General features: G+C 40.6%; 1 protein-coding gene across 4 annotated transcripts in view; it reads left to right on the top strand.

The window, feature by feature from the left end:
* Positions 1-15,884, top strand: part of YTHDC2 (YTH N6-methyladenosine RNA binding protein C2) — a 1,035,502-nt gene that overhangs the window by 824,071 nt on the left and 195,547 nt on the right. For all 4 annotated transcript variants that reach the window (XM_078675531.1, XM_078675532.1, XM_078675530.1 and 1 more), the window contains one exon: positions 8,142-8,319. In XM_078675531.1, coding sequence (XP_078531657.1) covers positions 8,142-8,319 — 178 coding nt within the window. The remainder of the gene's footprint in view (positions 1-8,141; positions 8,320-15,884) is intronic.

The following is a 15,884-nucleotide window of genomic DNA, read 5'->3' as shown; positions in this document are numbered from 1 at the left end:
CGCCCCGTTTCCAGAACAAGGCAGCCTTTGGATATAGCTGAGCTGCTGTTTCCACGCATTTGTAGCACGCCTGTCTTCATGTTTAGAGCATGTGCTTATTTTGCATAAATACGTGTTAAAGTGAAGTATTGATATCTTCGCCGTGCCACCTTTGAACGTGTCAAAGCGGTGACATCAATTTCTGGGGCAGTTTGTATTTGAACAGTAACAGCTGAATTGGCTTAATGTTAAATGCACGAGCTCGAAAGCGACAAAACACAAACGGAAGAGTATTTTTTTTATCTTTGGTACAATTGGCTGATTTAGCTAAAAGTTTGTGGTGGGAAGCTGAAATTGAACTATGCTTTGTCAGAGGATGCCTCTGTGCCAGGCGAGCTGTGATGGATCTGTGCTTGCGTACACCTCTTTTGCTCCTGTTTCAAAGGAGGTGTTTGACGCAACCCTGTTGTTGCCATCTACGCTGAAAGTCCTGTGCCTTTCCTCCTTATTTAAGGTTGTCAAAATGGAGGCTTTGCCACTAATGCTCATGTCATTGTTTGTAAAGGCCAGCCTTTTCCTTCCAGTGGGAAACTATGTGCATGTCCCCCTCCTGAAGAGCCCCACTAAGTCCACACACATGGCCCAAGTGGTGAGGGAATTAGAGTTACAGCGGGTGGCTACTTTTAGTCGTTGGCATGACTGGCGATCCGCTTTGGCACTCAGTCATGTTGCCACCGCTACCAGTCTACTTTCTTCCTGCCTCAAAATCCCCCCCAACACACTCACACACTCTCTCTCTCACTCACTCGTTTTAGAAAGATCTTAAGCAGGGCTTTAAGTCAGATGAGAAAACTGGAGGGGGGTGGAGTCTCCCATAGGGGCGTGGCTGTTATAATTAAGAACGTGGCTTAAAACACTTGCGCTAAAAATCTGTGCATAGTGTACTGCCCGACTCGTATTTTGCTGCTTCTATCTATTCATCCAGCTATCTAACACAATAAGTAACATTACACGTACAAATTATCAACACCTATTACTTCGTTGTATAGAATATTAAACATGTCTCAGCTCTTGTAGGCAAGGTTATGGCGTAGGGCTGCAGGTTCAACCTTGGCATCCGCTCAACATACTGTCATTCAAAAAATTAACATGTCTGTTAAAGAGTGGTTCTTTCTTGAAAATGAAGAGTCAGGAAATATATCTTCTTTAGGATGCATTTATTTTTAAAGATGGAGATGTGGAACAGCTCACCAACCCAACTGACAGCAGGCTCTTCATACAGTAACAAAATAATCTAACTCAGAGCTAGGGTCTAACCATTCAATTCCAGAACTATAACTATGTCACTGGGAGTACTTCTCTGCATTGAAATAAATAAATAAAAAGGAACATTCCAACATATCTCCTTTCTTTATGCATCAAAACAAAACAACAAACAAGTTTAAGTAATATAATCATGTAAATAAGGACTAGAAGTATTCCTACACGATCTACGTACAGGAGTCCTGTCAGCAACAATCCTTGAATTGGTATTTAACATGTTTTTGCACACATCAACACAGTTCAAATTCCAAATCCTATGATCAGATGTTTTTACAACGTTATCAAACACTTTAATAACTTTAATGGGTTTAGAAATTTTTGAACCAGAGACACAGAAACCTATTTTTTTTATCCTTACAAAATCACCAAGAGCATCATTCGTCGTTTTTACCGCATGCCTTAAATCATAATGTTCTTTGCTCTTGTGACATTTTTTATCCTCCTTGTCTTGCCACATAGTAGTGTCTAACACCTTACCTTTTAGAGAAAGAAATGTATTAACCCAAGGTGGTTCAAGAATGTTGTCAGGTTGTCTACCCCGAAATAAGAGAAAAGGTTACAGAATGAGGAACAAAACGATATACACAAACTCTTTTTGAAACCTCATCTTTCCAGTTGAGACCATTTTGCTTAGCTAATGACACAGTTTCTTTCAAAACCCTGTTAAATCTCTCCACAGTACCATTTGATTCAGGGTGATATAAAGCACACTTTTTATGAGTAGTACCACAATTACTAAGAAAACTTTCCATTTCACTAGAGACCAATTGAACACCATTGTCGGTGAGCAACGTTTCAGGAATCCCTTCTCTTGAAATGAGTAGTTTCATAAATTCAATTCCATGGGTTGAGTCCTAATTTTCAAATTCTTCTCACTAAGAGAACATTGAACACATTCCCTAACTAGACACTCAATCTTTATATCTCGTGTGTCACTCTGTTTCTACGCTGACACACACAGCTTTTAAATCTACACGGTGTTGCAGGACTACAGCGCAGACGTACAGCATTGATATTTAAAATGCATTTCATTTAGTTTTAACGCTGACATGCACAGCATTTATTTGTAAGGTGTTTTGCTGCAGTACAGCGTTGTGTTGACACACACAGCTTTTAAATCTACAAGGTGTAACGAGATCACAGCGCAGATGTACAGCATTGATATTTATAATGCGTGTCACTTGGTTTTAACGCTGACACGCACAGCATTTATTTGAAAGGTGTGTTGATGAAGTACGGCGTTGACACGTTTTACATTTAATCACAAAGTGTGTTTGCTGCATTACAACGCTGACACACACAGCATTAAAAAAAACAACACACAATTTCAATAAGAGTAAAGTGTGCCCTTTTGTTATAGCGCTGACACGCACAGCGTCCATATTAACAACGTGTGTCACTGTTTTACAACGCTCACACGCACAGCATTCTAGTACAAACTAGTGTTGACACGTTCATATTTACAACCTGTGTCACTCTGTCTTAACACTGACATACACAGCTTCTATAATTATATAGTCTACTACTATAAGGGAAAATGCAAAATGTCACTGCAGCTCCGTTTTTTCTACAATCTCCAGGGGATCCACCAATTAAGTGGTCCAAGTGGAAAAAGGTTTTCGAACGCTATGCTCGTGTTTGTGGAACATCCTTAAGCATCGAAAGAAAGACAGCCCTACTTATGCACTGTTTTGGACCAGAAGGGCAGGATGTCTTTGATTATCTTGCTGATGTCCCTGACAATATTGCAGTAAATTTGAATGAGTTTGAACTGTGTATCTATAAACTTGATGCTCATTATTTGCCTAAAGTCAGCACTATTTTAGAACGTTATCATTTTGGAACACGCATTGAAAAGGAAGGTGAGAGCATTGAGAACTATGTAACTGATTCGTTTGGCATCAACCTGTAAATTTGATGTTCTCATTGAAGAAAGGATACGGGATCAGTTTATGCTTGGGTGTGTTTCATGGAAAGTACGTGATGAATTATGGCTCAAGGATGAACCATCTTTAGATGAAGTTTTAGTCATAGCTAAAAGAATTGAACACTCTTTGGAATGTGTAAAAGAAATCAAAAAAGATCTAAACAAAGATCCTAGTAAAGATGTTTCAGTAGTTGAAACAAATTCATCCTGTAAATCTAAAGAACCACAAGTTAAGAAATACGTTAAAAAGAAAGTATTTAATAAGACTAATGCTAAATTTGACAAAGAAAATAAATATTTTAGATGTAACAGTTCTGGACATTGGGCTAATGACAAGACTTGTCCAGCTTTGAATGTCACGTGCACGTATTGTAAAAAAAAAGGACATTTTGTGAATGCTTGTAGGATCAAAGCTACTAAACAAAGTGTTAGTGAAGTCTCTCATGGTGATGACAATGTTCAACATGATTTCGAGTGTGGACAAATTGTTGTTCAAGTTGGTGGTGATGGACCTTTAGACTTCATAATGGTGGAAGGTCATAAAACAAAGGTTCTCTTTGACTCTGGTGCGAAAATTACCATTGTTTCTAACAAGTTTTTAGTGAAAATTTGAAGTCCAAAGTCAAATTATTGAAACCAGATATTCGACCTACTGCCTATGGTGGGGATCCCATAGAATTAAGTGGTTATTTTGTGGGTTTAATTGAATATGAGAATCGTTTTACATCAGGCAAGGTTTATGTCTCAAAGAAAGGGGATAGTATAATTAGTTGGTGGCATCAAAAGGATCTTTGGGTCATGCTTGATCCTAACAGCAGTCCTCTCATTATTGTTAAAAAAACTTTCAAATCTGTGAAACACTCCACTGTTTCAATGAATGAATCATCTTTGCAAACTCAGTTAATGGAGGAATATCCTAATGTTTTTGGGGAAAGATTGGGATGTCTCAAAGGCTATTGTCACAAGATAAAATTACATCCAGGATCTGTGCCTGTATCCAGTAAAGTACGAAATGTCCCTTTTGTTGTTAGGGATGAAATGCTAAAGGAGCTAGAAAAGCTCAAGCCTCAAGGGATCATTGAGGAGGTTGAAGGAACCTCATGGTTGGCTCCGGTGGTGGCTGCAAGAAAGGCTGATGGGTCCCTGAGACTATGTGTGGACCTTAGGCAGTTAAATAAATGTGTGCTTGTTGACAAATATCCCCTACCTAACATTTCTGAAATTCTGAGCATGGTGCGTGGTGCAAGATTTTTTAGCACTATTGATTTAAAGTCTGCATACCTTCAGATCTTGCTTGACGAATCCTCTAAAGATTTAACTGCCTTTGTAACCCCCTTTGGTACCTTTAGATTTGTCAGGCTTCCCTTTGGTTTGGTCTCTGCGGCCTCCGTTTTTCAACGAGTTATGGAAAAGGTACTAGTCAACATTTCAGGAGTCTCTGTTTACCAAGATGACATCTTAGTGTATGGATGTAATGAATTAGAACATGCAGAAAGGGTTCGTCAAGTGCTGGACAGACTTGCTACTAACAATCTCACCATCAAGCGAGAAAAGTATAAATTTGGTCTCAACAAAATTGATTACCTAAGTAATACCATTATTGATGGAGTGGTTTGCACGCGTGGGTTCGTATCCCATCCTCGTTGCCAGTGAATAGTAGGTTCTTTCTTGAAAATGAAGAGTCAGAAAACATATCTTCTTTAGGATGCATTTATTCTTGAAGATGAAGATGTAGAACAGCTCATATACCCAACTGACAGCAGGCTCTTCATACAGTAACAAAAGAATCTAACTCAGAGCTAGGGTCTAACCATTCTATTCCAGAACTATAACTATGTCACTGGGAGGACTTCTCTGCATTGAAACAAATAAATAAAAAGGAACATTACAACAACGTCCTTGTGTAGTGTAACTTTTGCTCATGTTTGCGTTATTAAAAACTGAAAATTAGTCACTTTGAAGTTACATCAAAAGCAGTGACAGGTGTTACTATTGCAGAATAAAGTTTTTTTTGTTTCCCCCCACCTTGAGGGTAAAAATGGAGAGCCCGATAGCGATAGGGATCTGTTTCGGCAACTGCTTTTAAGAACTGATGGTGCTGAGCACCGACAAGATCCTGCCCACTTAAAGCCCTGATCGTATGGTTGCCCAGTCCAATGTTCACTGTTAACACTTACAAGATTACCAATTTTTATTTCAAAAGGGGGCTCTTGTGAGTAATGTAGAGCAGTGTTTGGGAGGGGTGCACTTACTCTTTGAGATGATTATGTGCGATATTTTAAACACCTACTGATGGCCCCATGAAAGTAAAGAAGCTTTTTCCAATAACCAATCCCAAATAGTCTTTCTACAGCAACCTACTGGCTCTCCCTCACAAGGGTCTTCACTTGCTTTTATATAGCCAGAAACTAATTATGGGGCTGATTGGTAAGACTGGACATCCAAGTTAAGCATTATATCAAATTTACGAGAGATATATCGGCATTTGCGAGAGATTAAGCTATTGGCATTGTAAATGAGAATGCCATTTATTTATCTGTTTTCAAAACCAACACAAAAATAAAAATGTTGTCATTTACAATGCCCATAGCTCTAACTTTTGCAAAGGCGAAACCGTTGCATTGTAAATACTTGTTTCTCTTCCTGCCAGCACTTGTCCGACTCCTCTGTATTTAAATTAATGATGGGGAGATTCCCTCTCAGACTACTCCCACTTCCTTTCTCCTCACGTTTTATGTTTACAGAGTGTGGTGTGGATTATTTCTTTTTCCTCTTTATGCTCCCTCTACGTTCCCTGCCCTCCTTCCCCTTGTGCCACATCCATGTTCTTCTTTTTAAATGTAGCTTTTCACAGTATCCCCCTGTCTGCTCACCCATCCTCCTACATGGGATATTCATATTTTTAAGGGGTTTCTACCCCCTCTAACCTTCACTCCATTTACTTTTATTTTTAAGAAACTACTGTGACTGCTTTCCCCGTCCTTTTTATGCTCCCCATTTACATTCCCTGCACTCTTGCTGCTGTTCTCCAATTCCTTTTCCCCCTGCATTTTTTTACTTACCATTTGGTCAATTCCGTTTTCAGTCAATGCAGTAATTATTTTGAAAGAGATTTAGGGCTACATGTACAAAGCATGTTCGAGGTCGCAAATGCCCCAATTCTATCTAAAAAAAACTTTTGGGTTGTATAAAGCCCAAATGCGCAATTTGGGTTTTGCGGTTCGGTATTAGGAAGGGGCTATTTGAGGGTGTCCCTTCCTAATACCAAATAAAATCGTGTGTATAAATGTTTTGTGACCGAAATGCAGTCTCAAAACATTAGCAATTTAACGCCAATTGAAAGTTGGTGGTAACCCATTCGCAAATAGGAACCTTCCTCTTTCAGAATGGTTGAACATTTTTTTTTTTTAAAGCAGGCAGGCGTTGAAAGGACTACTCTTAAAAAATGAAAATTCAAAGTTTCACTTTTTCCCTTTAAACACATCTTATTTTACTTTAAAGAAAATTAGCTGTGTTGAAAAAAAAAGTGCTTTATTTATAAGCATTAACAGACATGGTGGTCTGCTGACCCGAGCAGGCCACCATCCAAGAGATGACAGCGAATTGTAGTGTAAACTGCAAACACAACAATGATGGACAGAATGTGGATCAATGTCACACATTCACCCCAAGCGAATTGTAGTGTGTCACAAATTGCAACCTATCTCATTAATAATTATGTGGTAGGTCTATTTGCGACCCACTATGAATCGCTAATCACAATTAGAAAACCACTATTTCTAACTTTTGCACATCTAGCCCTGAGTTTTTATATGAAGAGTTATTAGCATGACTCCCACTGAAGGAAATATCCACACTCTCTCAGAGGAAGTGTAGCTGGGACAGTACGTTGTGGGGTGTTTAGATATCAGCAATAATCTACAAAGGCAACCTTTTTCTAACATTATTACCTTGATTGGAGTGGTGGGGTGGCATTTTACAGAAAATAATTAGTTGAGGAGACTCTAGTCCGCATTTCTGAGTTTCCTCATTTTTTTTCTAAATTTCCTTATTGGATCTTTACATGTATTACAACAATTGTCAACGGCAAATATGCACATCCATCACTTACATTATTACATTATATTTCAAATTGTTAGGTCCTGTGTTTGTGTATTATTAACATAACATCCCACTACTCAACTCTACTGGTGCGCACTGCTTTCGCCTTTTATGTTGCGCAATGCTTTTGCCTTTTATGTCGTCTGTTGCTTTTGCCTAACTTGTGATGTCTTGGATATATGCTGGGGGGGACTTGCCTGCCACGCTGCTGCCATTGGTATCTTGCATATGGCCCAGTGGCGGCTTCCCGTCTGAGTGCTACACTCTCTGCTTGCGCCCAGCAAAGTTGTTTTATTCATTGATGGAAAAGTCTTTCAAATGCAAGGAATGGGCATAGGAAGTAGTATCCATGAGATTTAAAGTTACTTTTGTCTGCATTTGTTCTGAGGGGCCCATGTTTTCTCCTGACAACTCTGTATAACCTATTGCTTTGCCCTATTTACTACTTTAACATTTCCCTCTGCAACAAAAAAATCTAAGGAACTGAGATAAATGTCACAACAGTCCTATTAATAGCCCAGGGTATTGCCACATCTCGTCAGCGCAGCACCTTGCGACATGCAAAACAGCGGGGATAACATATGAAAAAGATTTTTGTGGCTTCAGCCAAGCACTGGGATATTTCAAAGGTAACTCACTTGTAAAGCACACAGAAGCCCTTCAGAATTCAGACTACCAAAAGTAAGTAATTTAATATTAGTGTTTGACGTTAAAAGGTAGCAACATAAAAGTTAAATTAATGTTAATACTGTTGTGCTATGTAGAAAAAGGAGCTTAGGGTTAATTGATTACTCTGAATTTCCTCCAAAAGGATCCTTGCAAAATCTCCATCTTCTGTGCTTCATCAGCAAGCAAAATACAAAGAAAGAGGAATTTTGAACCCAAAAAGAAGCTCTGACGATAGATCGGATCAGTCATCTGTGAAATCAACAGACAGTAGTACTTACCCTAGTCCCTGTGCAAGTCCATCTCCCCCATCGTCTGGAAAAGTATGTATATTTATGAATTGTAAAGCCTAAAAAATGTATAATTTTATAGTGTTTGGGAGGGTAAAAGAATGATAATCTTTTCAAATATTTCTTGATGCATGCTTTAAAAAGAAAAAAAAAAAGAAATTTGAGAGGAGACGTCAGCAGAGTACTATTTTTGTAGTGAATATTTTTACTTCTTATGACTCAATCTTTCCATCTGAGCATTCCAGAATTTCATATTAACAATCGCACAGTAATATATAATTCTCTGTGTTTACATGTGCCTGTTATAAACCAATGGAGATATAGATTCGTTTTAGAAAAAGGTGTAAAGAAGACCATAAACCTAAAAAAGGGGGCAGACAACAGGGTTTGCTCCAAAGTACCACTTTTCACCTGTGAAGGGGGTACCTAGATTTCCTGGCAAAATGATGGAAGATCACCTCGGACCAGTGGGTCGTGAAAATTATTTTGCTCCACCTGTGACCATGGCCTTTCCTGCCGCACAAACATCTACATAAAGAAGTCAACTATATTTCTACGTGACAGGGAAAAAGAACTAAGTTCCCCAAATTTTAGGAGAGAAGGGGTGCTACTATAGACATTTTATAGTTCCAAAGAAAAGTGATACCTGATCCTCAGTTCCATTTTTTTGAAGAATTCCAGAGGAAACAAAAACCAAAATGGTCACCCCCCACCAGATTTTTCAGGCACTTTGATATGGGACTGGATGGTTCCTCAGATCTTCTAAATGTCTTTTTTATTTATAATGAAAAATACCTGAGATTTGTACTTTGGGGGTAGGCTAACGGTTTGCAGTTCTTCTCTTCCACACGTCATCTGCACCGTGAGTGTTCATCAATGTGATAGTGGTTGAGGTATCACACCTTCACACAAGGTAAACAGACATACACAATCTTGGATGATTGACTGATAAATCTTCCATACAAATCACAATTCCCCAAGCAAAGTGCTCATCAAGTTAGACTTTACACATTTGCCTTGTAGATAAGCCTGGCTGCTCGTGCCAAGCTACCTATGGGGTGAGCAGGGGCTAACTGAGAAGGTGTCCTTCTTTTCCCTCACTTGGAAGCAAGGGTCCCTATTTGGTCTAAGGTACCTACCTCAGCCAACTAGAGACCTCCAGTTCTAACACCCACTGAAATAGATTTGCCACGTAGCAAACTCCTGCTATGCAACCTGGGGCTAGTAGTGGCTAAAAGGGAAATAGCCTGTCATTGGGGAGCCTCAACTCTCCCCTCTCTTACAGAGTGGAAAGCCAGCATGGATATGTATATGGTGACAGAAAGAGTGACCTCAAGGCAAGAGGCTACCCTCAAAGTTTCAAAAAGATCTGGTCCCCCTGGATGACCTATTATGGGCTGGAAGCAGGAGATGGAGGGGACACAACAGAGACAGCAGGGTGGGACCCAAGGGCAGGCAGAAATTGGACCCCCCCCTCTTATTCAGCCCCTTCCTGTCCGGCTTTAAAACTAAGGTTCCTATCCTCATTGATGGTAATTTTCATAATAATCAAACAGAATGTGATTACAACTGGTGTCAAGACTGCTTCTCTCTGTAACATATGTAATATTCTAATGCTAAACACTGCTTCTCACAATTCGGGTATCCATGCTGTATGTTGTATTAAAATCAATAAAACAGTCAAAAAAAGAAAATGACATACGTAATAATCCCGAATGAGTGTGTGGTAGTGTGCTGTGAATCATGGGAGATGTAGTCTCCCCGCGCCAATGATAATGGTGAGTCTCGTGGCGGTGGAGAAATATATGTGGCCCGTAGTAATAATGTGTGTTCAGTACCTGGAAAATCTGGAGATGCAAATTATATGGTGGGATCATACAAATAAGTGGATTGTTACTCTGGGATGACACATTAACCCTACCAAGAATCATGGGAGAATGACTTCCCATAATCCCCTATGTGGAGCAACCTATATAGTAATAAACAGGAGGTAACCCTATGATATAAAGGATTTTTACTTTTAGACCCGCTGTGTGTGAAATTGCATGCAAACAGAGAGGTGAAAAGAATGGTCCCTTGTGTCATGGTTCATCTCACCAGATGTGTACATGTGGCCCCATTTTGGAAAAACATTATCTCTGATTGTGTCCTAACCAAGGTATTTTCGAGCATACCGTTACCCCTGTCTGCAAGTGTGTGTTCTCGAGGAACTTGCCCTATGGTATTTAAATGTTTTTTCTCCAGAGGGGGGTATGGTTGTTTGTGCGGTGAAAGGTTAGCGCATTTTACCGTTATAAAAGAGGGGCCATTTACATGATGTAAATCTAGTTTTGGGGGTATTAAGTGTCATGATAACGTGGAATGGGACTAACGGATGTTAAGTTTGTTCCATGGTATTTTGTCGTTAAGTCCCTGTTTGTGCATTTGTAATTTATAAACCCGTCTTTGCTCTTTTATAAGGAGCTTGTTATTGCCCCCAGGTTGAGCTGAGAGTTTCTCGATAATGGGCCAGTGTAGGTCTTTGTCACTGTGGGTTCTCTCAAAGAAGTGTGCAGTAGTTTCATTGATGTTTTTCTGCATCTGATGGTACTTTAGCTTTTTCTAGTTGTCATTCCTATGTACCGAAGGCCAAATGGACAGGTAATGACATATATCATGTTGTTACTATTGCAGTTAGTATGTCCCCTCTTCTCCCAGGGGGTGGAAAGGCCGAGATTAATGGTTTTGGATTGTGATGTTACAGGGCATACTGAGCAATTTCCGCAAGGAAAATGTCCTGTAACCGGGGAGAGGCCCCATAGGGTGGTCTGACGTTCAGGATTCCTGTGCCTGTGTACAAGTCTGTCCCTAATACTTTTTATTTTGCTTCAATGAAAACAGTGGTTCGTTGAAGGTCAGTTGGTTTAAAGTGAGGATGCGCGAATGTCTATTTACGATCCCATTGATAGTGTTAGAAGGAAGAGGAGTTATAGATACTCACAAAGACGAGATGGTGTCTTGCTTCATGTTAGTCTCCAGCATGGCCTCTCTAGGAACATTTTGTACTCTCTTCTGTGCCTTGGTAATGATCCTCACAGGATACTCTTTCTGTCAGTTTCTTGGTGAGTTTCTTGTCTTCAATTTTGTAATCCTGGAGATCCAAGCACTTTTGCCTAATCCGTAAGGACTGACCCACCAGTAAATTCTCTCTAAAATGCACTGTTACAGTGTAACAAACTGTTGTGGGGGCGGTGGGTTTGGAGTACAGGGAGCTGAAAAGCTTTCCGTCTTTTGCAGTGATGTTAAAATATAGAAAGGATACCCAGGTTGTTATTGTGAAACTTAGGAATGGGTTTCTTTCATTGACACACACTTTAATTGAGTTGTCCTAGAACAGAACAACATCCCCACTTTGCACCCCAATTATGATTTCATCAATCTACCCATATATATATCAAGCATCAAGACCCCCCTTTTGCCTGGCAAACTCAGCACTCACAAGAGTTCTATATTTCACGCTGCAGTGCCTACACAAACAGGTGAATGCTGGGACCTGTAGTCAGTCAAGCCAGCTACAGGTGCCCTGGATGGAGCGTGATTTGCTGAACTCCCGCCAATGGGAGCGCCGCAGTACTACAAAAGAGGGAGTAGTTTCAACCCTGATGCAGGAGGCATCTGACGAAGGCAATTCCAGCCAAAATGCATTATGCCGCATCTTTGTTAAATAAAGGACTCCCAACGAAATCCCCGCTGTGTCCTCGGATTACTTCTCCAAGTGGTCGTGTTTGTGATATATATATATATATATATATATATATATATATATATTTATTTTTCTTCAAAGAAGCACAAAGCGTACCCCTGTTACCGGAGCTCCAGGCCCTTCAGGGCGCCCTCACAATATGGGCACGGGTAAGCCCATTGACATCCGCTTGGCAAGACAAACAGAGTGAGGCCCACTACAGTTGCAAATGTCTTTATATTGAAAGTTTCAAGCGCCTGCTTCCATTTATCCAATGTTTCGGCGTGTTGCCTTGTTCACGGATTGGATCACAAGCGCCCAGGTGCGCTCGAGTATGCTTTTAAACGGTGCAACACGTGACTGCGATCACCAAACTACTACTCCCATAGTGCTTTGTGCATGTTGTTCAAATGCACGGTGAAGATCACAAGGTGTTTAATCCTTAGTGGTGATGTTTGTCTCTTAGCACAAGCACGATATTAAAGTGGAAATATATCTTCGGAGAGTCAGGCGAGTTTGACTTTACCGCTGCCCTCCTGTGATTTTTAAACTCTAGGAAAGTCACCATTGTACTGCACGATCATGACAGAATGTCCTTCTGCCTGAATCCCTTCCATGCGCCGACCTTTTTTGCTCAAGTGTCATTCCTTCTTCGGTTAGGAGGCGCGAGTGAGCCTAACTCATCAATTAACATTTCAAAGAAGCACAATGCGTTTCCCTGTTACCGGAGCTCCTGGCCCTTCTAGGCGGCCTCACAATATGGGCACGGGGCAGCCCATTGACATCCTCTTGGCAAGACAAACAGAGTGAGGCTCAATACAGTTGCAAATGGCTTTATTTCGAATGTTTCAAGCGCCTGCTTCCATTTATCCAACGTTATGGCGTGTTGCCTTGTTCACGGATTGGATCACAAGCGCCCAGTTGCGCTCGAGTATGCTTTTAAACGGTGCAAAACGTGACTGCGATCACCAAACTACTACTCCCATAGTGCTTTGTGTATGTTGTTCAAATGCACTGTGAAGATCACAAGGTGTTTAATCCTTAGTGGTGATGTTTGTCTCTTAGCACAAGCACGATATTAAAGTGGAAGTATATATATAGGATCAATCTGGAGTCACATAGTTTCTTTCGTCTCATAAGAGGGTAAAGCATGCCTCTCTATAATCTTCTTTTTTTTTGTATTACAATGGCACCACCCTTGTCTACCGGTCTGATAACCAGATGGTTCTTCTTGCTGAAGGTGTCCAATGCCATGTTCTCCTTCTTTGCTAAATTGTTGAAATGATCCATGTTCGGGATTATTCCTCAATTTCATTTACAACAGCCTCTTCAAAGGGCCATACTCCAGGAGCTATTGTGCAAAGTGGTGGATTGATTTTAGACTTATTTCTTCAGGTTGGTGTGTCCATTGTCTGGGTCCATAAATAGACTATTCTGGAAAAAAAAACTTGTCTTGTATCTTTCTAAAGATTTCAGCAAACTCACATCTTGTCTTGAATTTATCAATGTGTGTTGTCGGGACAAAACCAAGTCCTCTGTTGTGTACAGGCAACTCTGTCGAAAGGTTCGGCCCTGAGTGTTCCCACCATCTATCTCCTCATTGTACCACTGGATCCTTCTTCCTCCTCATCTTCCTCTCCAGCCACTTCTCCCTAACAACACTAGTTCTGCTGGAAGAAAGGCATATGTTGGGGTTGAGGTGGTCCTGTATATGGCTGGGGTCAAAAATTCCCTGGCCAAAACATCATTTCTGGTGGTGGATATGGGAGGTTGAAAAAGCCTCCTCTCGGTTGTCTGTCATTCCACTTCCAGATTTTTGTGGGAGTAGTCGCTTGATCACTCATCAGAGTCTGAAACAGGAGGATTGTGAATCACTCTTCCCTGATGGTTCTGCATCTGAGTCATATCTCTTCTTGTAGTTATCTTTCATGTAGGGATAAACTGGCTCATGAGTGAATTTCTGTAGATCTTTCTGCAGTTTAGTTTCTTTGCTCTGCATTACGAAATCCTTATGCTCTGCTATCTCCTTGTCTACTTCTTACAGTTTTGTTTTTGTAGCTGGTGATCTTGGTATTCAGAGCGTCTTTGCTTATCTTGATCTTTATTAACATAACATCTGAAAGGAGTTTAGCCATATTTATAATTAGGAATATTCAGTCTTCTGTACATCGCCAAGCGATAAGAGGCCATGCTTTCCTAAATAGGGGGTCCTCCAGAAAAATTCTGAGTTGATTAGTTACTAGGAGAGAAAACCTGCAGGGCAGCATTACCCAAAAAGGTATTCCGTCACTGTTGCCCCATGAAGCAGGGTCTTAATTTGCTACCTTTTCAGTTCTTCCCAGTTCTGTGCCTGAGCTAGGCTCTGTGTGATGTTAGTATCTGGCAATAGTTAGGGGGCCAAGATGACTAGTGGTGCCATCTCATTGGTATATGCGAGGCCCATTTGTTCCGTCATGTTTTGTGATGGTCACTGGGTGTGTGGGAATGCTAGGACAAACTATGTTATAAAAAGTTGTCCTAAAGCTACGTGCTGCTCTAACTGCTCAAAATGTTGAGGTCTGAATGTTCTAAGAACTTCACAGCCCATGAAGGGTAGAGAGGTCCTCTTACCTGAGGATGAAGGGATACATCCTCCGTATGTAAATACTAGTGACCAATGAGTATCCCTTCTGGAGTTTAAATGCCTCTACAAGGAGAAAGATGGAGGTATTTTGTTACGTGCCACACCTACACATCACTCCTACTGGAGTAGGGAAGGGGGAAACCCCTTTTTTTTTAATATCCTTCAGCAATTCTAATAGTGGCATGCTTCATCTTTGGGTTCACCCTGACTCCTAAAGGGCAGGGTGGGCTCGACCATATTACAGGGAGCTCTTATAAAGATAGATAGGGGGAAAAACTTCAAAGATAATTCCTCATCCACTCCAAAGGTATCCCTTCATTAGTGGGGTGGATGGTAATGGTTAAAATAAATATTATGTAGGGGTATTAGGATGCAATAGTCCTATGACTCTAAATCACCAACATGTTTCAGCCCTATACTCTCTGCCTAAGAAGGTCCTGGGTTTTCGTCAAGGTAGGTTTGAATCGTGTCACTCCCCCAATGATATGTCTTACGTGTCTTTTTTGTGCGGCATGCAAAATACTCAAAGCATGCACTGAACGTATAATACTTGCCACTTATGATTGTACCTATAAATAAAAATTATACATGGCATGAGGATATTTGCCATCATGTCATTCATACAATCTTATCCCCTCCTTCATGCTTATTCGTATGCTAGAGAAGGTGCACCCATTAATGTTCCACTCATTGCTGTCATATACACACACACATATTTCATCTGGTGTCAAAATTAGGCATGTTTTGAATGATTCTTTGAAAGTGTCTTGCCTTCCACCTCTTGTACATATCTCTTACCCTGCAGGACTTCTGCGGGTAGGAGTAAGGTGCTTTTAAGGTCACAGGTATATTTTAGACCATCATACATGACCCCATCAGTTTTGTTTTTTCAGGAGCATACCATTCACCTTGAGATGTCCGTCTTTGATAAAAAAATAGCTAAGATGCTGTTTTAGAGAACACACACCCAACGTGCTGGAGATAAATGTCCCCCCGGGGGCAAGAGTGGGTGGCCCTGCAGTCAGACTCTTAAAGAAGGGTAATTAAAACTGCTGTCAAAGAGACCAAAAATATGTAAATTCTCCAGAGCAACTATAGTCTAACATTTAAACAAGAAACTTTATTGGGGATTAACATCGCAAGTCACACTGTACAGCATCGTGAAACACTTACTTCTTCAAGGGTCCCAGCCCACTATGAGACCTACTTGGCTTAGATCCCCTGCTTGTAGCAGGTTCATACGACTGGCTGTCA

The sequence above is a fragment of the Lissotriton helveticus genome, chromosome 2_1, assembly GCF_964261635.1.
Source record: "Lissotriton helveticus chromosome 2_1, aLisHel1.1, whole genome shotgun sequence".
Classification (NCBI taxonomy): domain Eukaryota; kingdom Metazoa; phylum Chordata; class Amphibia; order Caudata; family Salamandridae; genus Lissotriton; species Lissotriton helveticus.
The sequence above is the reverse complement of the archived record's forward strand: the minus strand, read 5'-3'. Positions and strand labels throughout refer to the sequence as shown.